Source organism: Neophocaena asiaeorientalis, unplaced genomic scaffold, assembly GCF_003031525.2.
Source record: "Neophocaena asiaeorientalis asiaeorientalis breed wild unplaced genomic scaffold, Neophocaena_asiaeorientalis_V1.1 scaffold240, whole genome shotgun sequence".
NCBI lineage: Eukaryota > Metazoa > Chordata > Mammalia > Artiodactyla > Phocoenidae > Neophocaena > Neophocaena asiaeorientalis.
Genome location: NW_020185331.1, coordinates 1,025,241 through 1,050,733, shown reverse-complemented (window position 1 = coordinate 1,050,733; position 25,493 = coordinate 1,025,241). Strand labels below are relative to the sequence as shown.

General features: G+C 40.0%; 1 protein-coding gene and 1 pseudogene across 2 annotated transcripts in view; both read left to right on the top strand.

The window, feature by feature from the left end:
* The window catches only part of ARHGAP19 (Rho GTPase activating protein 19), a 54,589-nt gene extending 36,080 nt beyond the window's left edge, over positions 1–18,509 (top strand). For both annotated transcript variants that reach the window (XM_024734953.1, XM_024734951.1), the window contains 7 exons: positions 3,855–3,920; positions 5,135–5,326; positions 8,660–8,758; positions 12,765–12,875; positions 13,414–13,492; positions 14,554–14,572; positions 17,663–18,509. In XM_024734953.1, coding sequence (XP_024590721.1) covers positions 3,855–3,920; positions 5,135–5,326; positions 8,660–8,758; positions 12,765–12,875; positions 13,414–13,492; positions 14,554–14,567 — 561 coding nt within the window. In that variant the 3' untranslated portion in view covers positions 14,568–14,572; positions 17,663–18,509. The remainder of the gene's footprint in view (positions 1–3,854; positions 3,921–5,134; positions 5,327–8,659; positions 8,759–12,764; positions 12,876–13,413; positions 13,493–14,553; positions 14,573–17,662) is intronic.
* Positions 9,945–10,288, top strand: LOC112392989 (60S ribosomal protein L35a pseudogene; annotated as a pseudogene).
* Positions 18,510–25,493: the final 6,984 nt, after the last annotated feature.

The window sequence follows — 25,493 nt, the reverse complement described above, 5'->3', positions numbered from 1 at the left end:
TATTTAAATTCCCCAGTTGTCCTAAGAATGTATTTCATAGCTGCTTTTTTAAAAAATGTAAACTTGGACTTCCCTGGTGGCACAGTGGTTAAGAATCCACCCGCCAATGCAGGGGACACGGGTTTGAGCCCTGGTCCAGTAAGATCCCACACGCTGCAGAGTAACTAAGCCCGTGTGCCACAACTACTGAGTCTGCACTCTAGAGCCTGCGAGCCATAACTACTGAGCCTGCGTGCCACAATTACTGAAGCCCGCATGCCTAGAGCCCGTGCTCTACAACAAGAGAAGCCATAGCATTGAGAAGCCCGCTCACTGCAACAAAAAGTAGCCGCCACTTGCCGCAACTAGAGAAAGCCCACACGCCACAACTAGAGAAAGCCTGTGCACAGCAACAAAGACCCAATGCAGCCAAAATAAATAAATAAATAAATAAATTTATTTAAAAATATATAAAAAACATAAACTTGACATATATACACTACCAAATGTAAAATAGATAGCTAGTGGGAAGCAGCCGCATAGCCCAGGGAGATCAGCTTGGTGCCTTGTGACTACCTAGAGGGGTGGGATAGGGAGGGTGGGAGGGAGATGCAAGAGGGAGGAGATATGGGGTTATATGGGTACATATAGCTGATTTACTTTGTTGTACAGCAGAAACTAACACACCATTGTAAAGCAATTATGTTCCAATAAAGATGTAAAAAACCAAAACAAAACATAAACTGATCAAGGCTTATGTGTTGCTTTCGATTATTATATCACTTTTAATCTGGAATAATTACTACCCTTTATCTTCATGTCACTGATTTGTTGAAGCATTCAGGCCTATTGTAGAATATTCCACATTTTAAATTTGTCTTACTGTTTTTTCAAGGTTATTTAACCTGTTCCTTTATCCCTTTCTATGTAGTTCCTATAAACCACAAGTTAGGTTTAGAGGCTTGATTAGATTCAGGTTAAGCATTTTTGGCAAAGATTCATAGGTGATGTTTGTATACATCATATTGCATCACATTAGGAGGCACAGAATGTAGATTGTCTTACTCTCAGTAATGCTAATTTTGCTACTTGCCACATCTCTCAATTATAAAGGTACATTTTCCCCTTTGCAAGTAGTAAGTAACCTGCAGGGCAATTAACTAATATAATGGTTTAGCATCCACTGATAATCCTGCTGGACAGTATAACTATATTGTGTATCACAAAACAGTGATTTTCTAATTATATTATTAATCTTTATTAGCCGACTTTCTTCTTCGGAGAAGAGCTTTCCTTCTCTCTCTTAGTCTCTTTCATTATGAGTCTCTGTAGACTCATGGATTTTTAGTTATTCAAAGTGTTAGTCAATTTCAGTTGTTAATTTTGATATTCAAATTGTACCAAATTTGGCCTGTGATAGCCCTTGTAAGCTGCTTCCTGCTGTGTCTTTGACAGGACTCCATTAGTCTTTGAGTGTTTCCATCCTGGCATAAATGTCCCCAGCTTACTTTATACTTGCTCTGCCCTGGGCCTGGAATCAACTATTTTCTTCAGGGAGCCCTAGTTTCTTCCACTGACACTGGGTATACGTACTGATTGTTTCTTGGGTGTCATTGCTTCTAGGCTCTTTGAGGGCAAGGAATAGAATTAAAATTTTTTTAAAAAGAATTCATTAGTTCATATTAGTATTTCCAATTCAGATTTAAAAAAAATTTTTTTAATAATATTGTTATTCATTTATTTTAAGCTCAAAATAATTACATACCATTTGTGAAGAGAAAGTACACGTGCTTAGGCTAGTAGCAATGACTATGTTTCTCTCATCTATATTTGACACTAGGCTGAGTGGAAAGAGATAAGGGATAGCTTAAGAGACTTGACAGCAGGACTCTGATTTTCAAGACATTAACAGGATTTGTTGACATAGTTTTGAAGGTTTTTTAAAAAAATATATTGGTCAGATCTATTCAGAAGTTCCAGGCTGTGAATTAGGTATGTACTGGCTATTCCACTGAATTTTAGGTATTTACATGGATTTTGTTGATGGAGACAGTAGTTTTAGATACATCTTCAATCTTTATCAGGGTTTCTTTTTTTCCCTCTATTTGAAACATCCTAAAAAATAATTTCATATCTTCCTCAAAGTAAAATAGAGGATTAAAATAGTTGTTCAGAGGATTTTTTTTTTACATGTTTATTGGAGTATAATTTAACACTACAGAGCTTTTTCTTGACTTCTTTTACTTTATATTTGTATAAATGTAAATTTTTACATTGTAAATTCCAGATTTTAATAGCATTTATATATGTTAGTTGCTTTATCCTACAATATAATAAATTAATTTCAAAATAATACAACTATTACTACTAACAATAAACTTCTGTAAATCTGTTGATGGAAGTTTAGGATTTCCTTACAGTTCCTTTTCCCTTGAATATATCTCACTAAGGTTGTATAGTCAGAATACAGTTTTCAAAAGTGAGGTGGAATAATTCCTTTCTCTGTGCTTATGTTATCATTTAAAAAAACATATTTATTTACTTATTTGGCTGTGCCAGATCTTAGTTATGACATGCGGGAACGTCATTGCAGCATGCGGGATCTTTAGTTGCAACATGCGAGATCTTTAATTGCGGCATGCGAACTCTTAGTTTTGGCATGTGGGATCTAGTTTGCTGACCAGGGATTGAACCTGGCCCCCTGCATTGGGAGCATGGCGTCTTAGCCACTGGACCACCAGGGAAGTCCCTTTTTTTTTTTTTCAATTTGATATGCAGATATATTTTGTTGTTGTTGTTGTACAGGTTTAGTGTTTGCCTCTTTTCCTTTTGGGTTTAATTTTATTTTTTGAACCTCTGGTATATGGTTAAAAAGTCAAAACTACACAAAAAGGTATATTTAGAGAAATTTCAGTCCTTTCCCTAACCATTTTCATTGTTTTCTGCTCTTAGTGTTTTCTTTGCGTTTCTTTTTGTAAAAACAAATTATTGTGTATATGTGTGTATATTTTTATTTCCTCTTCTTCCTTACACAAGTGCTTTATACACTGCTCTGTAACTTTTCTCACTCAACAGCGGATCCTGGAAATCACTCATATCAGTTTGTAAAGTGTTTCTTCCCTCCCTCCCTTCTCTCATTTTTAATAACTGCATAGTACTGTGTTGTATGGATGTATAAAAGTTTATTTAACCGTCCTCCTATTAATAGACATTTCGGTTGTGTCTAATATTTTGATTAATCTTATGCAAGTATGTTTTGTATTTCTGGAGTAATATCTTCAGGATAGATTTTCAGAAGTGAAATTTCTGGTTTAAAGGGTAAATGAAAATGTAATTTTTTTAGATGCTGCCAAATTCTCTTTCATAGTGGTTGCATTATTTACACTTCTACTAGGACTGTATCAGGATACTTATCACAGGATTCCGGGTAATATATCAATAAGCTAAATTCCTCCTTGTCTGTTGTTACTCCATAGTAATTCTAAATGGTATTTTCTATACAGTGATTCTAAAATGTGATTTAGGGACCACTTGAAATTTGTAAGGATTTGGGGGTAGTTTCTGTCAAATATAAACATTACTACAAATGTCTGTTGTGGCTCATTTGAAAAAATTATATATATACACACACATATGCCATATATGATTTTTAAAACTACAGTAGTGTCTTGTCACAGTTTTCCTGTTGGATTTGTTGAGCTATCTTTTTGGTGGCAAGAAAAAGGAAACTATGAAATAGGGTATTTTGAGGATCTTTTGTTTTTCCAGAGTAATCTGCGAGTCAGATCATTTTAAGAACCCCTGTCCTTATGACCTGAAAGAATTTTAGATTCTGCTAACCATTTGTTCTTGTTTTTCTTTTATATCCTGCCCAGGCTCCTGCTTATATTCGGGAATGTGCCAGATTGAACTATTTGGGTTCTAGAACGCAAGCATCAAAGGTAAGAATAGGAATTTGCTCTTAGCTCAAACAAGGAGAGAGCTAGTTAAGATTATACTGTTGTGGCCTCTCCCGTTGTGGAGCACAGGCTCCGGACATGCAGGCTCAGCGGCCATGGCTCACGGGCCTAGCCGCTCCGCGGCATGTGGGATCTTCCCGAATTGGGGCACTAACCCATGTCCCCTGCATCGGCAGGCGGACTGTCAACCACTGCGCCACCAGGGAAGCCCAAATAGTGGAGTTTTAAAACAAAGTATGAAATCAAAGTAAAGACATAAGAAAATAAAATGTGTTATAGTTGAAAAAAACAGTCTGTAAATAGCAAATGTATTAAATATTTTTAGTTATGAAAGTAGTTTTATGTAATACATTCTTTCAAGTTTGGTGGTAAGGTAACACTCTGAAATGTCTAGAAGACTTGAGACCTTATGAGCTTTAGAAAGCAAATGTGTGATGCTTATTAATTAACAAGATTACATGATTATTGAGTTTTAAAAGTGAGAAGTTTAAAAAAACATCACAAGCACTTTTTGATGATTTTTTTTTTAGTCTGTCTTGATTAGAAACTTAAGCTGTCATCTTATGCTTTTTTTTCTGCTCCTGTTGGTTTCTACCTCTCATTCAGCAAATATTTGGTGTGACCAGGAAAACAGTATTTTATTTCAGCTAGTTTAACTGGAGTATGGTTTTTCTTAGAGAGTTGTTTTTGTTCCTCTACCACTGCTGTGTAGTTATCACATATTGTCATGTGAGCAACCAGCCAAGAACCAGTGTACTTGGTCTCTAAGATGGGTCTGTCACGTTAGTATCTAGATGATTTTTTAGATGATTTTAAACTTACAGCTTAACTTCAATTTCTTCTTCAATGAAATGGGAGTAATATACTTTCACTGCTTAACTCATAGGATACCAATGAAAATTACGTGAGATTAAAGGATGCTCTGAAAACTGGACTATTATATAAATATAATTTTTGGTGACAATATTCTAAATGAATTTAGGTTTTCTGGGCAGGTCATGGGAATGGGCTGTTGATATAGTCTATAATTGTAGGTTTCTCTTTATCTGATGATAGTATTTAGATTTTTCTCGTTCCTACATGTAAGAGTATACCATGTTTCCCACATCTCCCCTTTTTTTGTTCCAGTGTGGTGGGAATCTGGAAACACAGCTGGCAGGATATATTAATTCACTTTTCTTTTAAATTTTCCATAGGATGATCTTGATCTGATAGCTTCGTGTCATACCAGCTCCTTCCAAGTGACAAGATCTCAGAAATGGAACCGGCGAGATTCCTGCCTTCATCAGGAGGAGACCCAGCAGCGTACAGGAGAGGCACTAAGAGAATTGTTCCAACATGTTCACAATATGCCAGAGTCGGCAAAGAAGAAACAGCTTATCAGACAGGTGCCAAAGGCAGGGAGACAGTGACAGGGCTTTAGGAATGTGATTTTTGCTTGTAGAATCACTAGGGAATATTATTAAGAATTTCATTTAATTTTTGTCTCTTACTGGTCCAAGCTTTGGTTTAGCCAAGAAAGCAAACTTGTCTATGGAACCTCAGTGGTGATCTCTGTACTATTGCCCCACTAGAGAAAGGGGTGGAGGCTCTTGGATTTCTAGAGTAAGCAGAAGGATCCAATGTGGTTAGTTTCTCTAATTTGGTCATGTATGACATTTAAACCCTTCATATTTTCTTGGCAAATAACTTAATCTTGCTGAATTTCAGTTTTCTTGTTTGTAAAATGGTAATTGGAATGCCCATGTTTCATGGTTGTAAAGATTAGAAAGAATCTGTGTAAAGTGGCTGCCATAGCAGAGAAAAAGTGGTAGTTCTTACTAGTGACATTGTTTGCAGTTAGAAAACACTAAATCAGGGGCCTAGTGTGATACTAGAAATAGGAATTCTAGTGGCTGAGTTTGTTTTTTTTGGATCTATGGGAGCAAAATTAGGTCTCTCATTTGCTATCTTGAGACTCAAAGTATAGCTTGAGTAAATATTGATGACTTGGTTAGTTTCTTTCTCAGGAAATTTATTTTGTCTCAGCCCCTCTTGAATTTTAGCTAAACAGGCAAGGTCAGCCTCTTACTTCTTATTCGACTGGAACCTTCTTGAGGGATGTCTGTGTTTTTATTTATTTTTTTATATCTAACCTCAAGCATGGGGCCAGACAGAAACAAGTGCTTAGAAATGTTGAACTGAGCTGTTCTTAACAATTGACAAAGTCCTTTAAGAGAAATTTTCTGTCACTCTCTTTGTTTTGTTTTTTTAAATATTTATTTATTTAGGCTGCACTGGGTCTTAGTTGCAGCATGTGGGCTTCTTAGTTGCGGCATGCATGTGGGATCTAGTTCCCCGACCAGGGATTGAACCTGGGCCCCCTGCATTGGGAGCACGAAGTCTTACCCACTGGACCACCAGGGAATTTCCTTTGTCACTCTCTTTGAAGTTACTTTGAGATCTAGCAAACTGTGCTATGACTGGAATTTTAGAGGGTGTTGGCCAAGTAGTATTAACAGATTTAAAGCAGTGTAGTGATTTAATTCTTGGTAGAAACTAAGCCAGTAATTCAGGTAGGACAGGTGTAAATGACTTCCCTCATCAAGAACACTGAGGGTTAAAGATTATACAAAGGAAAAAACATTAGTTTTGCTCTTTTTAGAAAAAAAGGAAATTATAGAGAAGGATTAAAAGAAAATAAATCACTCATCCTACCAGTGTTTACATATTGGGTATTTCTTTCAGTCTTTTTCCTGTGGATATATTGGGTTGGACAAAAAAGTTAGTTGGCCAACGCAATATTTTGGAATATGGAAAAAGTTTGTTTTTCCATACGGAAAAACCTGAACGAACTTTTTGGCCAAGGCAATATTTTGACGTAATTATGATCATACTATATACTTTCTTTTATTTCTCCCTTTTTCATTAAACATTACAGCCTAAGCATTTTCTCATGCATGCTTACAAACTCCTCACATACATTTAAAATATTGCCATTTATTTTTGAAGAAACTATACTTTTACTGTTCTTGATGATTATACATATTCTCCATGATTATAAAAATAATGAGTACTCACTACAGAAACATTGAAACCTCCAGAAGAGTGTCAAGAAGAAATTAAAAGTCACCTGTTATCATCCAGGATAACCACTGATAACATCTTGGAGTACTTCCTTCTTGTATTTCTTTCCATGAATATGTATTTCATATTCTTTTTGTTTATTGAGATCATAATACATATGCAGTTTTAAAAATATCCTACCCTTTTTTTTTTTTTGCGGTACGCGGGCATCTCACTGCTGTGGCCTCTCCCGTTGCAGAGCCCAGGATCCGGACGTGCAGGCTCAGCGGCCATGGCTCACGGGCACAGCCGCTCCGCGGCATGTGGGATCTTCCTGGACCGGGACACAAACCCGTGTCTCCTGCATCGGCAGGCGGACTCTCAACCACTGCGCCACCAGGGAAGCCCTATCCTGCCCTTTTCATATAACATTATATCAGAGCATTTTCCATGTCATTAAAAGACTGTAAACATTTTTAATGGTTGCATATATTTTATTGTATATAACCGGATATATATATATACAGTTTGTCCTCTACTGGACATATTAGGGGAAATTAGGTCATTTTGGGGACTTCCTTGGTCGCACAGTGGTTAAGAATCCGCCTACCAATGCAGGGGACACGGGTTCAATCCCTGGTCTGGGAAGATTCCACATGCCGTGGAGCAACTAAGCCCGTGCACCACAACTACTGAAGCCCGCACACCTAGAGCCCATGCTCTGCAACAAGAGAAGCCACTGCAATGAGAAGCCCGTGCGCTGCAGCGAAGACCCAACACAGCCAAAAATAAATAAATTAAAAAAAAAAGAAATTAGGTCATTTTTTAGTTTATACATATTTGTTCATAAGTATTCTCATTGCAGATTATTTCCTAGAAGTGGCATGACCAAAGGGTATGCGTTTTCTGGAGCTGTTACAGCTACTAGGTTTCTTTTAATATATAGGTCCATCCTTCTTTCCCCTCCTGTTTTTTTCCTCCCTAAAAATTGCTGAAGTTTGTTTGAATAAACTTTTCAATTTGAAATAATTTAGGTTGGGAGAAAAATTGCAAAGAAAGTACAGAATTCCCACACATCCTTCACCTAGTTCCTCCTAATGCTAACGTTGTCAAAACTAATAAATTAACATTAGTACATTACTAGTAACATTACAGGCTTTATTTAGATTTTACCAGTTTTAACACTAATATCCTTTTTCTGTTCTAGGATCCAATACAGATAGCACATTGCATTTAAACACACATAAACCATCCTCTCTCTCTCTTTGCACTTGGTTTGTGAAAGAAACCAGATTCTTTGTCTCCCACAGTCTGGATTTTGCTGATTGCATCCCTGTGGTATTACTTAAGATGTTTCTTAGTCCTCTGTATTTGCTATAAACTGGTAGTTAGATCTAATTCTAGAAGCTTGATGTGATTCCAATTTGATTGTTTTGGGGTGTGTATTATTTTATTTAATTTAATTTACCTTCAGGCTAGTTTAATACATTTTGACTTCTTCTTGGTGGCATAATTTTTGCCTTTGTGATTTGCTTGCCAACCTAGTAATCCATGTATGTACAGATTCACTTATTCCTGGGCTTTTCTGGGTATTTCCACTTAGCTATTGATTGTCACAGAATGCTATCTCTTGATGGGAGACAGACTACTAACAAAATGTTCTTTATGTTTTCTAGTTTAATAAGCATTCTGAGACCCAAACACCAGGACGAGAACCTTCTACCCTCCGGGTGCAGAAGAGGGCCCGTTCACGGTCCTTCAGTGGCCTTATTAAGGTAGGTACACTGTGCTGTCATTTTCAGCATTGATCGTGAGAAAATTTAACAGTCTGACTCTTCTTATGCATAAACAGTTTTATTCTGTTCTTTGGGATTCTATGAAGGCTTCACTTGTAAGGGGAAAAGAATAGAATTTGGAAAAGCTTTTATTTTTCAAAGCATTTTTCTGTGTTTCAAATCAGAGAAGGGGCTCTATGATTGGAGAAGTAAGGGATAAAGGAAATAAAGGTCCTTTTGTCTCTTCTGGGGCTGAGGACAGAGTCCTCATCCCTGAGTAGAGAATCTCTTTTGGTTCATGACCTGCTTTGTGCTACATACTTCATTGTGCAATTTGCTAAAGTTATGGAAAAGTGAGAAAGTTGACAGAGACTGGAAATGGATTTTCTAATAGGCTAATGAGTTTTAGGTAACTCAGATTTTTGTGAGCTTAATATTTTGATCAGTTGTTTTGTTCTCTTCCTTTGTCTCAAATTCTTTAAAAATCTTGTTTTTAAAACAAATGCAATATGTACTTCTGTGGTGTTGCTACCATCGCTGTCTGTAGGTTCAATTTATTTGAGTCTTCATTGATGATCTGAACTTGTAGTTAAGGAATATTGCCAGCAGGTGGCAGTAGATAGCTGATTATGGGGTTCAAATTTCCAGGCATAAACAAAGGCAAGGTTCTAACTAGTTAACTTGGAGAGAGATTAGCACTGTTCTGTGTTCTACAGGTTTTCTTTTTAAAATTGTTTAACATTATTAAAATTTATAAATCCAGCGACATTAAGGAGATCTTTGCTTAAAAGTTGTGCTCTTAAAAAAAAAAAATACCTTGTAATATATATATATGTGTGTGTGTGTATTTTTTAAACTGTAGTTGTTAGCAGTTGCAACTTCATCTTACTCTAATTTTGGTTGTAGTTATTATCATTAATAGCAGTTTAGAATTCACTCAATCCTATCCACTGGGGCCAGTAGCCTTGGGACATTAGGTTTGCTTGACATCAAACAGAGTGAAAAGGCAACTCACAGAATGAGAGGAAATATTTGCAGAATATATATCTTATGAGCGGTTAATATCCAGAATATAAAAAGAACTCTTACAACAACAGCAAAGAAAATCAGTCCATGTTAAAAAATGCGCAGGGCTTTTTTCAGCCATCTTGGACCCTGTGGAGGCCTGCTGGGAACAGGACTTCTAAAATGACAAATATGTCTGGAAGGCTGTGGTCCAAGGCCATTTTTGCTGGCTATAAGCGGGATCTATGGAACCAGAGGGAGCACACAGCTCTTCTGAAAATTGAAGGTGTATATGCTCGAGATGAAACTGAATTCTATCTAGTCAAGAGATGTGCTTACGTGTACAAAGCAAAGAACAACACAGTAACTCCTGGTGGAAAACCTAACAAAACCAGAGTAATCTGGGGAAAGATAACTTGTGCTCATGGAAACAGTGGCATGGTTTGTGCCAAATTCCAAAGCAACCTTCCTGCTAAGGCCATTGGACACAGAATCCATGTGATGCTGTACCCTTCAAGGATTTAAACTTACTGAAAAGTAAATAAATAAAAGTGTGGATTAAAAAAAAAAAATGTGCAGGGACTGCCCTGGTGGTCCAGTGGTTAAGACTCCACGCTTCCACTGCAGGGGACATGGGTTTGATCTCTGGTCAGGGAACTGAGATCCCACATGCTGCACAGCATGGCCCAAAAGAAAAAAAAAAAAAGGCAAAGGATTTAAATAGGCATTTTTCTGAAGAGGATAAAAAAAACGCTCAATATCCCTTATCATTAAGGAACTGCAAATGAAAACCACAATGAGATAACAATTCATACTCACTAGGATGGCTATTATCAACAAAACAGAAAATAGCAAGGTAAGGATGTGGAGAAATTGGAACCCTTGTGTACTGTTGGTGGGAACGTTAAATGGTGCAACCACTATGGAAAACGGTATGGCAGTTCCTCAAAAACTAAAAATAGAACGACCATATAATCAAGCAATTCCAAGTAAGGATATGAACAGATATTTGTATACATGTTTGTAGTGGCATTATTTACAATCAAAAGGCAAAAGCCACTCAAGTGTTCGTTGATGGATGAATGGATAAACAAAATGTGGTATATATGAACAATGGAACAGTACTCAGCCTTAAAAAAGAAGAAAGTTCCGACACATGCTGCAACATAGATTAAGCTTGAGAACATCATGCTAAGTGAAATAAGCCAGTCACAAAAGAACAAATATTGTATTATTCCACTTATATGAGGTACCTACAGTAGTCAAATCCATAAAAACAGAAAGTAGAATGGTGGTTGTCAGGGACTAAGGGTCTGGGGGGAATTGGGATTATTGTTCAATGGGTACAGAGTTTCTGTTTGGGAAGATGAAAAATTTCTGGGATGTGGTGATGGTTGCACAGCAATATGACTGTACTTTACACTACTGAACTGTACACCTGAGAATGGTTAAAATGATAAACTTTATGTTATGTATATTTTACCATAATTTAAAAAAATTCCCTTTGCTAGAACCCCAAAAGTGTATTCACCTGCTTAGACGTGGCAAGTAAAATGAGCATCCTTGGTTCATTTTACTTGGAAGTCTGTCATTCCCTCTGACTTCCTGTCATAGAGATGATTGGTAACAAGAAAAGTTACAGTCCAATAAGTGTTTCTCTGTGTGTTAGTCAAACGTGTTTCTTTAACTGAAGTTAGATGGGTATAGTTTTCTCTTCATAGTGAGCTCTTCTCCTGCAGTTGGTTCTAGAAGTGTTGCTAATTATTGCTTGAAATGTAAAAATATAGTATCCTCTTGGCAGCTGCCCTCTTCAGAGCATTTAGAACTTTAGAGTTATAAAAGAGTTTATAATTGTATCAGGAGAAAACATTTTAGAAAAATAATTTTAAACACAATGTTAGCAAGTTTTATAGGACAGAAGGGTAAAGTGTTTTCATTATAAATGAAGAGACTTTCAAGCTAATAATAGATGCAGGTTTCTGCTCGATAGCAAAGGAGTAATGAAATTTCTGTTAAAAAATTCACTGGAAGCTGAATTTTAGCTTTTATAGCTAGTCCTGTGGCTCCTGGTATCCCCAGTTCAGCTTACTCTGAGGTGATATCTGACTTCTGAAAGGAAGATGTACTGGCCTTATTTTTCTAGCACTTCTGTGTTTTAGCTGTTTGATTTCTATCCTGCTTTGATACTTTGTTTTTGGCTAGACTTTTTTTCCTCTAAAATTCGTCTCATGTAAATGATTTATTACAGAATATTCCTACTAATATTTATATTTTAAAGTTTAATGTTCTAGTTTTGATATGTTCCTTTTTTTGGAATTCAAATTTATTCTCTAAGGGGAAAAAAGAAAGATTTCTTCAAAGATGGTAGAATTGTCACTGTCAACTGATACAGTAGGTTACATTAGCTTTTAAGCTGTTCAGAGATGAAAGGGCTTTTAGTCTTGCTCTGAATATCAGTATAGTCATGTAACCCTTTTAAGAAGGCCCGTACCCTTTTATGGCTGTACTAGAAACTCTTAGAGAATTTCTCCAAATTTTCCAATCCTGTGTGAGGAGGACATGACAGGGAAGCAGAATCTTTGAGTGGACCCAGTGTAAGTGTCTTTTAGTGGGGAGGGGGAGGAGGGGACTCTTAAAAGGTGCCAGAGACAGTATGTCTTTAGGGAAAAAATTATACTGGTAGGTAACTGGTGTTTCTTTTATGGCCTCAGGAGCACTGTAATTGGCCTGTATTAGTTGGTTTAAATCAACTATAAAGTTGCTTTTAACATTTCAGCCCTTTAATTGGTTTAAAGAGGAATAGTGATCACCTAAAGAAAGGCAGTGATATCAGGGTTTTTAGTAACATGCTTTGACCTCTCTTGTATAAGATGCCTGGGGGAATTTATCAAAGAGCTGAGATTTTTTTTAACCTAAGAAACTATAGTTTTGAAGACCAGTATAATTATAATATAGATATTGTAGATGTTTATAAATCAAATATTTTCTCTTCCTAAATCAGCGGAAGGTCCTGGGAAATCAGATGATGTCAGAAAAGAAAAACAAGTACCCTACTCCAGAATCTGTAGCCATTGATGAATTGAAGAGAGCCAGCAAAGAAAATATAAATTTAGTAAGATACTATTCTTTGTACTTTCTCTTTGTATGTGTTCATTTATAGAAAGGAAGAAAATTAATATACTGTCGTCTGTTTTACTGTGTTTCTTTGGGCCATATTCAGCTATGCCTTTTCCCCAGTCTTTTCATTTATGCTGACTTCTTTCTGTAGGTTTTCATTGATTCATTCAACAAACATTTTGAGTTCAAGGAAGATATAGCCAGTCATAAGCAGAAATGACAAATGCAGTGAAATAGCTCCACACACAAAGTGCTCGAGGGAGCAGTTCTTACTGGGAGACTCCACAGGGTGGGTAACATTTGAGCCAGGCCTGCTCGGCACTGCAGTACGTGTGGAGTGGTCCTTCAAGTTATCTCAGGAATGGTTACTTCATTAAGCCAGAAATAAAACAGTTAAGATTAATGAGATCTAAATACGTTGGTAAAACTCTTCATATTGAAATTGAAAAAGTAAATAATTCCTCTGTTAGTAAAGTCTGTCTATAGAAATGACATTAGGACATTTAAGCCACTATAAAATTTTCTTGTTACAGTTATTTTCTGGCTCTCCAGCTGTCATGATGACACCAACAAGACTGAAATGGTCTGAGGGGAAGAAAGAGGGGAAAAAAGGTACTAATTGTACTTATTCTGTGTGTCTTATGAATGTAGTTCCTTTCTGTCTCTAGTCAGTAGCATATTTTGAATTCTCAGTGTGGTATGGTTGTAGTCAGAAGAGATGTAAAAATTATAAGGCTGGGTCCTGCCCTTGAGTTCATTTAGCAGATGGTTATTGAGCAACTACTCAGCACTGTCCCAGGTGCTGAGGGGCAGAGCTGTGAGCACAGGCCCACACGGTCCCTGCATTCTTGGACAGATGGGACACATGAAAAATATCTTAAGAATACTTGTTAAGCAAATTAAAAGCAAGTGTAAACTAACTTGTGAAACCAAGTACAGGAGTGCTGAGAAGATGTTCAGTAAACATGGGATAGTTATGTTCCTTTTCTGCGCAGACTTTAGCTTTGTTTATTCAATAAAGCTTTCCAGATAAACAGCTCATGCTGAAGGACCCTGGAAATCATATCGTACAACATGTTTTTGAGGATATTTAGGGTAAAAAGGATTATTTAGTGCTGGGACTGCTGATTGTCAGAGGCTCAGTTGGTGAAGTGCAGTGGCTGCTGTGCTTTCCTCTGAGGAAGCCATGTGGCTAACTGGAAAGGCCAGGGGATTTGTAGTTAGACCTAATTTGAGGCATCATTCCTCTGGCCTGGGAAAACCACTCATTCTCAGCCTACTCCTTCCTCTGCAAATGGGGATAATAGTTATATCTACTTCCCAGATTTCTTATGAAGCTCAATTGAAATTATGTTTTGGAAGCACATTGTGATTGTTAAAGCATTAACAAGTAGTAGTAATTGTTACTGAAGAAAACTGGGTGAGGCTTGGTCTTGTTTTATAAGGCTTGTGTTGCAGATGAAGCGATCTCTGGTCTGATATGCTCATTTTACCAGAGATATGAGCATAATTACTATTTGAGACATCAGCAATAGAAAGAGAACACAAGCCCAATCCTTATAGATAAATCTTTATTCTTTTCTAAGAAGTTAGATTTCAGTATGGTCTTCTTACTTATCCTTGAATGAATTATCTGAACTCTCTTTTCTTTCCTTGTTGCCCCTGGCTTCTAGGCTGGGCTGTCTGATTGAGGTAAGTTTGGCGTTTGGATTCTGTGTCTAAATATTTCTACCTGTATCTTCATAAGTCAAAACCAAGCATAAGTTATTTTTATTTTTATTATTTTTATTTTTGGCTGCATTGGGTGTTCGTTGCAGTGCGCGGGCTTCTCATTGCGGTGGCTTCTCTTGTTGCGGAGCACGGGCTCTAGGCACATGGGCTCAGTAGTTGTGGCGCACAGGCTTAGTTGCTCTGCGGCATGTGGGATCTTCCCGGACCAGGGCTCAAATCTGTGTCTCCTGCATTGGCAGGCAGATTCTTAACCACTGAACCACCAGGGAAGTCCCAGCATAAGTTATTTTTGAAGGATACATTGTATCAATTACACCTTTTCTTGCTTTCATTTTTGAAGATAATCAAGAAATGTCTTTCTATGTCGACAGCTCTACTTTTGGAAGAAAGAAATGCATTAAAAAAATAAGTCAGGACTTCCCCGGTGGTGCAGTGGTTGAGAATCCATGGGTTTGAGCCCTGGTCTGGGAAGATCCCACATACCGCAGAGCAACTAAGACCGTGTGCCACAACTACTGAGCCTGTGTGCCACAACTACTGAGCACGCGTGCCTAGAGCCCATGCTCTGCAACAAGCCACCACAATGAGAAGCCTGCGCACTGCAACGAAGAGTAGCCGCTGCTTGCTTGCAACTAGAGAAAGCCCGCGTGCAGCAACAAAGACCCAATGCAGCCAAAAAAAAAAAGTCAGTTTAATATTTTACCAAGACGTTTTAGAGCAGGATTCTTCCTGTTAACTGTGGACTTCCTAAGGGCTCTAATAAAGTTCCTGGTATTGTTGATGGAATTTTATGTGTAGGTGCATATGTACATTTTTCTGGAGGAGAGACTATATAGTTTTTATAAGATTCTTAAACATGATAGTGATTCAGAAAAGTGGAGGCCCACAGATAATGAATGACCTCCCACTGGATTAAGCAGTGGCATTTTCACATTACCCTCTCCCTGCTCACTTCCTCTAACTAGGAACACCTGTGGCTGTCATGACTTCACACTATTCTCCTTTTCCTCCTTCCTCTTTAATTTTTTTCATCTCTGCAGTGCTTTACTATTGTCTGCCTCCGCCTCCACCTCTTCATGTTTTTCAGTGCTCTGTCTTAAATTCTCTGCTTGTTCCTGCTCTTGCTTGTCCCCCTCTTAGCAGTTTGGTCTCCTTCTGCAGCTCAGTTCTGTTCTCTGTTTGATATCTCTGTTCAGTCTCCAAGCCCCCAGATCCAAGTGCCTGCCATCTATTTGTTTTACATAAAGAATACAATCCAAGATTTTTTTGATGGTGATTTTATAAAAAGAGCAAGTATTTTTTTAAAAAAATTATTTATTTTATTTATTTATTTTTGGCTGTGTTGGGTCTTCCTTGCTGTGCACAGGCTTTCTCTAATTGCGGCGAGCGGGGGCTACTCTTCGTTGTGGTGCGTGGGCTTCTCATTGTGGTGGCTTCTCTTGTTGCAGAGCATGGGCTCTAGGCACGTAGGCTTCAGTAGTTGCAGTACGTGGGCTCAGTAGTTGTGGCGCACAGGCTTAGTTGCTCCACGGCGTGTGGGATCTTCCTGGACCAGGGATCGAACCTGTGTCCCCTGCATTGGCAGGCGGATTCTCAACCACTGCGCCACCAGGAAAGCCCAGGAACAAGTATTTTTTGAAGAAGATAATGCAATTTTATTATCATCAATAGTGTACTCCCAAAGACATTTATTTCGCATGGGGTTTCTCAAGTGGCACTATCGACATTTTAGGTCAGATAATTCTTTGTTGTGGGGAGCTGTCCTGTGCATTGTATGATATTTAGCATCCCTGGTCTCTACCCACTAGATGCCAGTAGCACCCTTCCCCCAGTTGTGACAACCAAAAATGCCTCCAGACATTTCCAAATGTCCCCTTCATGGGAGGGGGCAAAATCACTCCCTGATGAGAACTGCTGATTCAGCACCTACTTATTAATGGGCATTATTTTCAGCAGTCAGAATCTTACCCATTGTTCAAAGCCCAGCCTAAACCCTACCTCCTCTTCTAAACCTTCTTTGGCTAACCCAGACAGATATAGCTTTTCCTTTGAACTCTTATTGACATTACTAAAATGTTGACATTTAATGTGATTTATCATAGATATTTGCTTCACATGTATTGTCTTATCGCTGTAGCTAGTTTCTCTTCTGGAAGACAAAGGCCAGACTTAATATATTCGTGGCCCCCGTCTTCTTCTCTTCCCCCCAGTAATGACTGCCTTGCATCTAGTAGGCATTTAGTAAACATTCACTGGTGAGGTGTAGTGATGGTAAGAACATGAGCTTTGCATTCAGTTAAGCTTGGGTTCAGTTCCTAGCCTTTTTTTTTTAATTAAAAATTTTTTTAAAAAATTAATTTATTTGTTTTTATTTTTGGCTGTGTTGGGTCTTCGTTGCTGTGCGCGGGCTTTCTCTAGTTGTGGTGAGCCGGGGCTATTCTTCATTGCGGTGCACGGGCTTCTTATCATAGTGGCTTCTCTTGTTGCAGAGCACGGGCTCTAGGCACGCGGGCTTCAGTGCTTGTGGCACGTGGGCTCAGTAGTTGTGGCTTGCGGGCTCTAGAGCGCAGGCTTAGTAGTTGTGGTGCACAGGCTCAGTTGCTCCGCGGTATGTGGGATCTTACCGGACCACGGCTCGAACCCGTGTCCCCTGCACTGGCAGGCAGATTCTTAACCAGTTCCCAGCCTTAATAGCTGTATATCTTAGGGCAAGTTTATTTGTGTAGGCTTCACATTCTTCACCTGTAAACTAGCAAGAGCATTACCTCATGCACAGGTTGTTGTGAGGGTAAATGAGGCAATATACATAAAGAACTCAGAGCAACACCTAGCACAAAATATGCACTTAGTACAGGTAGCTGTTACTGCCATTAAGATGATTTAATGAACTGAGATTAGACCAAGAGGACAAAGTGATGTGTACTTGGTAGAGAGTAAACAATTCTCCCTCAGTTTAGAAAATAATAAGTATAGATTTCTCTAGCTTTTGGGTAGAATGTTTGCAGAAATAAATATTTATAAATGTGTTTAATGCTCCTTTTTCTCTTTCAGCCTAGGATTCCTCTGAAGGATCCAGAGGTTTCCTGTTGTCCACCCAGAATTTTCTCTTTTGTGGGCCAGGTGCCATTACCGCTCACAGAGAAGCTTGGACTTGCAGCTTGCTTGCTGCATGTTGAATTGTGAAAGCCAACTAATCCTGTGACTTGACTGACGCCTCTAGCCCCACTCAGTGGGTGACATCTACAGACTCTGCCTGCTGAACCAGTGCTAGCGACTCTCTCTCTCTCTTTAAAAAAAACGTTATGGGGAAACCACTAACCAGCCAAATCGGCTTAGACAGCACAGTAAATGAGTAGAACCAGGCAGACTCCTGTGCTCATTCCATGTATTTGTTTAAGCAGATTCTATTTTTAAAACATTTGAAATCTGTGCTCAACTGCCAGTGATTTTTTTAAAAAGTGCTGTCAATCCTGGTGGATTGATGTTATTTTTAACTGATAGCTTGGGCTTTTCTCTATTTCGATAGTTTGGGGGGATGTTTTGGTTATTGTTTCTTGTTTATTTGTTGTTTGTGTATTTTAAAAGGTAAAAAATCAAAATGGGCTCTAAGCCAGATGTCTGTCCTCTCTTTTTCACCTTAAGCTTTGGGAAAGCTCTTTAACTTATGAGGCTTTACTCCTCAATACCTATTTTTGTCCAAAGAATTTATAGCTTTCCTGGAAATTTTTTTATTATTTCTTGGGCCTGAGATTGTAGGTTTTTGGCCTGCAGTATCAAAAAAGGAAAATTCAGAATGATACAATATTTAAACAAATAATATTAAACTGTGGCCCTTCTTCCCTCCCTCCATTCTCTCTCCTTTCCTCTCTTCCCCTTTCCTCAGTGATGTCAAAATAGTTGTGTGGGGCTTCCCTGGTGGCGCAGTGGTTGAGAGTCCGCCTGCCGATGCAGGGGACGCGGGTTCGTGCCCCGGTCCAGGAGGGTCCCACATGCCGCGGAGCGGCTGGGCCCGTGAGCCATGGCCGCTGAGCCTGCACGTCCAGAGCCTGTGCTCCGCAACGGGAAAGGCCACGACAGTGAGAGGCCCGCGTACCGCAAAAAAAACAGTTGTGTGGTTGCTGAACTCCTTTCCTTCATTCAGTTTCCTCTTGTCTAAAACATCTCTGGTGCCAGTACTTCTGTGACAAATCACTGGGACTCAAGGAATATCATCAACAGCTTACTTGAGACTTGCTGAAACTCCTGTATGTAGTGGAAGCTCTGGAGAGGGACTAGGATGGGACTGGCTTTATGGCCAGGACAACTCTTGATGGGTGGGATTATATTGCATCCTTCTAAGGGATCAGGTGTGCAGGCTGGACCGTCTCCTGAGAGCCAGCTGGAGTCAGAGGGAGGAAGTGAGCATCGGTCTTCACGGGGCTGAGAGATTTAAAGTAGACAATGCTCTTATTTGGAAGCAGTTGTGGTTTATCACCCATGTTCAACGGTGGCTGCTGGCCCACCCCTCTCCTTGTCAAGATGGGCATAGGGAGTAGTTCGGAGATGGACTGGAGCTTTGACCGTGTTGGGATGTTCACATGTGTTTGAGGTGAGCAGTGGCATGGCTCTGATCTAGTGTGAGAACTCACTGCCCAGAGAGCAGCAGGGCAGGTGGGAATGTTAGTCTGTGCCTGCTCTGTTAGGTGTGTAACCTTTCTCACCCTGTGTGCCGGAACTGAGTCAGGCCTCAGTTGGGGGGCAGTTGCCCAGCAAACCATGACTTGCTGACCTATTTTTAAACAATTGAAATGCTGTATTGTTGCTGCAACAAAAGATGAGTCTGGGGAGCACAGTTTGGTTTTGCATCCGGATGTCAGTCCTGGCTTCCGTATTTTCTGTTTCTTCTGCTGCTGTAACAGCAGTAGTAGAGAAAAATGTAAAATTTGGCTGTCCAACTTGATAGATTGTGAACAATAGATGGTTAGGAGTATAAAACTGCCCAGAAGCCCCTTTCTCTAGAGCAGTTTTATATAATTCTTAAAAATACTTATTAGCAAGTTCATTTGTGTAGGGTTCTTCTTCTTATTTTTTTCGGTACGCGGGCCTCTCACTGTTGTGGCCTCTCCTGTTGCGGCGCACAGGCTCCGGACATGCAGGCTCAGCGGCCATGGCTCACGGGCCCAGCCGCTCCGTGGCATGTGGGATCTTCCCCCACCGGGGCACAAACCTGTGTCCCCTGCATCAGCAGGCGGACTCTCAACCACTGCGCCACCAGGGAAGCCCCTAGGCTAAAGTGTGTTCTCCCTTAACTTGATACTTGCTTTCTTTATTTGTCTAAGTGTCTCATTCTGTAGTGGTGTGGTCTGTTAAACATGGTCTGGCATAGGTGGAGAGAGCAGAGCAGTGACCTGATACCTCCTTGTCATCAAGTTTGTTCTGTGGTTCTGTTTAAGGGAGGTAGCTGAGATTTAGGAGACTTTCTTTGGTTGAATGCAACTGGTAATCCAGGTTCGTGTTCCAGGGCTGGGGTGGTGAGAGATGTCTGTCACATGCTTTTACATAGCTTGCCCCCTTGGGCAGTTTATTTGGGTATGTGTGTTTCATTAAAGTATTTATTAAATATGATTTCCCTTGCTGTAAGGGTATGATAGGTCTTTTCCTTCTTTTTTCTTTTTTAACAGAAGCTGTGAACTAGTTGGAATCCAAATTTGAGAAATAAACAGCGTAACCTTCTGCCTTATAATATGTAACTATTCTAATCCTGCGGAATCTTTGCAAAAACAAAAACCCTTTAGCATTTGCAACAGAAGGGTACTGTTGCCCTTCTGACTTGGTGGGCAGATATTTTTGAGCCAGTATTTAACAATTTTTAAAATCTATAATATTTTAAAACTCTGTTTTCTATGTTTATTTTTTGTGTTGGAACAATCTCTTTGGAAATGCCTCTTGTTGCTTTTAAAATTTCATTTCTTTCTGGGGTCAGTTGCAATGGGTTTTGATGTGATATCAATATGGGGCAATGTATTTATGCCAGAGGGCTCAAGCATAAAAAATGCAGACCACTTCCTTGATTCACATCTGTACTGGGCGAGCTATACTGGTTGAATCAGTGAAAACCATGGGCACTGGAGTTTCTAACCTTTTACAATGGTTGACTTTTGCACTGGGACCAATGAATCTGGTTTGAAAGACTCCATTGCAACAGTGAATAGAGGATTAGGTGATGCTGATTGTACCTGAGTGCCAAAACATATTAAAGGAGGTGGTATCTGATCATAACTGAAACCGCAGTTGATCCTCCACAAGCTCGTTACCCTGAATGTCTTTCCAGAGTTAGGAATGACGAGGGGGTACCCTTGGGAAATGGAGTAGTATAGGGTTAACTGTTGACCACTGGGTGTTCCAGAGGTGGCTGTTTTGCTGGCTTGTAAGAAAGCCAGTGGTTCCAGAGTGTCAGAGCAGGGCCATTCTCTCCTCTGGAACAGCAGTGTTTCTGTTCAGCTTTTCTCACAGAAACGTGTTAGGATACGGTTTAAAACACTGCCTTCTAGGAGAACCTGTGGTCCCAGAGTGACTAGCTGTGTGGCCATGCATAACTGGGGAAGCCATCTTAGGAATGACTTCTCTAGACTTTGTCTGCTTCCTTCATACAGGGCCTCGCATAGATGCTTGAAACTGATGGCTCTCATTCTGAAGTCTTTTCTAAGTAGAACTCCTTTCCCCAGGGGAGAGCCTCATCCTTGCCCTCCTGCATCTGGAAGCCTTGGTACTGAAGACAGGACCTTGATCCAAACTGGATACTAGCAATTGGCAGGATTGCTCTAGAATTTGGGGAAGATTTGGGTTTCTCAGATGCACAAGCTTTTCAGACCAGTGGTAATTAATCCAATCTAAAACTCACTATAGGAGAGCTGGCTTTCCTAGACAGGTAATGCTGAACTCCTTCCACAGGTGGAGAGTGGATGCGTGGGCTAGCAAGGAGGTGGAGTAAGTACTTAATAGCCTGAGTGCTTGGGTTACCATGGAAACTGGAGTGTGCGTGGCCACAGCAGGTGCTAAAGAGCCATTGAGCACTCCCCCAGACATGTTTGGGGACCAGCAGAACTGGTTGGGAAAAACACTCCTGCCCCAGGGTCCTTTCTTCATAGCAAGGATTGCCTTTTCGCTATCCCCAAGCTTGCTCAACAAGAGAAACAAGGTTTCTTAACTGTCTAACCATTTTTTATTTTTCATTCTTATTCAACTATATCATATATATATATTTATATATATATATGTAACTGTAAAGAAACATATGCGTTGTTTTTCTTTTATATTCATGTAATATTCTGAAATTAAATTTCTTTTGTTTCATATCTATAGGCTTTGACTGGTCTCTTAATTCACATTTGACTGATGGATTATTATTATTTTTTAATAAAGTTATTTTATTTAGTTTTGGCTGCGTTGGGTCTTTGTTGCTGCGTGTGAGCTTTTCTAGCTGTGGTGAGCGGGGGCTACTCTACGTTGCAGTGCGTGGGCATCTCATTGCGGTGGCTTCTCTTGTTGTGGAGCATGGGCTCTAGGTGCGCAGGCTTCAGTAGTTGTGGCTCATGGGCTCTAGAGCGCAGGCTCAGTAGTTGTGGCACACAGGCTTAGTTGTTCCGTGGCATGTGGGATCTTCTGGGACCGGGGCTCGAACCAGTGTCCCTGCCTTGGCAGGCGGATTCTTAACCACTGAGCCACCAGGGAAGTCCCTGATGGATTATTTTAAAGAGAGGTTGCCTCTTAAAAATTTTTTTTTTGAGTTTAATTGAGCTATTATTATAGAGGTTGCCTCTTGTTCTGAGGAATATGGAATCTAAGAAAAGTGCGTCTTTGGTTTGTTTCCCAGCTGGGTGGGTGGGTTCAGGGGGAGTAGGGCTTTTGGCTGATAGGAAATGGGATTGGAACCTCCGGGAATTTTGAGCTTCCTGATTTCCCTTGGCTGAGTCTAGAATGCTTTGCACAGATTTTAGTTTCACACATAATCTTTATTTCCTCCTTTAAAAATAAGGAGTGATATTTATAGTAACAGTAAAAACCAAGTGACATTTTCATCTAGGCCAGCAAGTTGTAGTGTTTAGACAACTCTGGTTGAAATGTTGTTTCTGCCACTTATGTATATGGGCTTGGGCATGTTCCCTCCTCTGTAAGGTGGGGATAACAATATCGTCTCAATGATGCCATGCTCTCAGAGGTAAGGACTTAGCATAAAAGGTTTTAATCTGGAGGCTGTGATTGTGCTTCAGGAATCGTTTGCTCCTGTAATTCTATGTAAAATTTTGTGTATGTTTGAATTTTTCTAAGGGAGAGATTTCAGAGCTTCCACAAGAATCCCAGAGGAGTCCTTGACCACTAAATACTGAGAACCACTAGCCTTACACAGTGCCTGGCAGATGGCAAGTATCCATTCAATGTTAATTCTTTCTCTCTCTGCCAAGGATACATTTTATAATCAGCAGCTTATTGATGCTGACATAGTTATTTTTGATAACAAAGGAATTACTTAAATTCGGAATAGAAATAAAAACTCTGTTGCTGTCTTTGCTCCGTTACCACCCATGTGCTCTTCTTGAGCTGTGTTAGCTCCCTAGGTGCTGCTCAAACTGTCCCTTTTCTCCTCATCCCCTAAGGACCAACTTGTATTATTTACTATAGAAGAAGGAGCCAGTTCTGTTCTTTTAGAGTGAAATGTGGAGTGACTCTTAGAGATAGTACACGGGAAACAAGAGTAATGCAAGAGAAAAAGGGGTGGAGGGACAGGAGTTATTCTGGAAAACAGGAAGAGGATCAAAATGCCTGGTACAGTGCTGAGCACATAATCATTAATAATGAATCACAGAAAGGAATGAAGAAGCAGACGTGCATTAAACAGTGGGAAGTGGGACACTTCCCTGGCAGTCCAGTGGTTAAGACTCTGCGATTCCAACGCAGGGGGCGAGGGTTTGATCCCTTGTTGAGCAACTAAGATTGCACGTGCAGCGCGGTGTGGCAAAAAAACAAAAACAAACAAAAAAACAGTGGGAAGGGGTGATGGGAAAAGAGAGAACTGGGAAGAAAGAATCTTCCTTAGTTTCCCCCCTTCCAGGGCTTTTGTGCCCTGTGGCGGGCTGCCCACTTTTGCTCCCACTTACATTCCTGAATTAGAAGCACACTGCATGGGGCTGGTAGGAATGGTGAAGAAGCCTGAGCCCCAGGCTAGAGGGTCATGATGAGACCATCAAGCTTGTTTAGGTGCTTCTTTTAAGTCCCAGCCTCTTAATTTCCCCATAAAAAGCAAAAACAGAAAGCAAAAATTAGGGTTGAACAATGGCCAAGTTGTTCATTAATATCTTATCCTTTATCTGCAGCATCCAATGCCCAGATCCCCAGAGACTTCGACCTTGGAACCAGCATGGAGGTTAGCAGGAGGGGCCCTTGGTGTCATTGTTAGCTTTCCCCTTTTATTCCTGGAAATCAGTCTTTTCAATGCCTCGGTACTGAGGAATGCTTAATTCAGTAGAGCCATACTGGTGGGCAACAGAGAAGGGAAACAGACTGCCTTAAAATTGTGAGCACAGAAGCCATTCCTCAATGTCAATGTATAGAAGTGGGGGCTGCTTTTAAGAACTCCTCCTGTGCATGTACTTCCCAGTTTTCCAATACTGGAAGAGGAAAATAGTATGGACTCTAAGGAATTCACGTCTGTGAATGAGAAATGAATGCCACAATTTATTGAGTGCTTATTATGCACCAAGCTTTGTACTAGCCAATTAATTCCTTGTCTCATTAAAATCATACATCTCTGAAGTATTCTTACCTCCAACTTTATAGTAAAAGACACATATGAAGAGTTTAATGTATCTGTTGTCAACTAAAAAGTGGTAGAGTCAAGGTTAACATGCAGGGCTGCCCGACTTCAGGAACCGTGGTCTTATGCAGGGGTTACATACCCCAATGTCTACAGGAGCCAGAAAGGAAATGTAAAGTCATGAAAACGACAACCACTTCAAGAGGTTTAAAAACACATGGGAGCCAAGCACAAGGTCTCCATGGTTGGGATCTGGCGCATGAGCCCCACGTGGCATCTGCATGCTGCTGTGCTGCTTCTGGCTGGGTCCCAGTTCTGCACAGCACGTTCTCCAGAGCTGCTCAGTGCTGGCCCTGGGATGACAGCAGCTGTGTGCCTTCCAGGAATGGTGTCCAGACACAGGAGGGTGGGCGTCCACTGAAACACACTTCCCTGCACCCCCCTGACTGCTGGGCACTACTCAGGGAGAGTCTCCTCATTTCTTTGCTCTCCCATATGCACTGCCCAATATGGTAGCCTCTGGCCACATGTGGATATTGAGCACTTGAAATGTGGCCATTCTAAACTGAGATGTTCTCTCAGTGTGAAATGCACTCAGATTTCAAAGACTTCCTAAGAAAAGGAAAATATAAAAATGTCTCAATAATTTTTATATTGATTACTTCTTCACATTTTGGATATATTGGGTTAATAGAATTATACCATTAAAATTAATTTTATCTTTTTATCTTTTTAATGTGGCTGCTAGAAAATATTATATTACATATATGACTTTTATTACTATTTTCCACACCCCCTGGGGCTCTAATCCTAGTCTGTCCTTTCTCCCCCAGAACCTATTCCTCAACTCCATCAACTTCTGTGGCCACATCTTCTCTTTTCTTTTAGTCCTGAGACTGCCCTGGAGAGGAGAGGGGAGGACAGAGGAAAAGCAGTGACAGGTTTATCCTTTGGCTTCTCTGGGATTGGCTCCTGCCATTCATGGCTGGCTTTGGGAATCCTCAGTGTGATCCAGCTCACAGGTGTGTACCAGTAGGCTGCCGCCCTGGGGGCAGTGGGGTTCCTGCAAGGGGACTTTGTCAGGGTGTATGC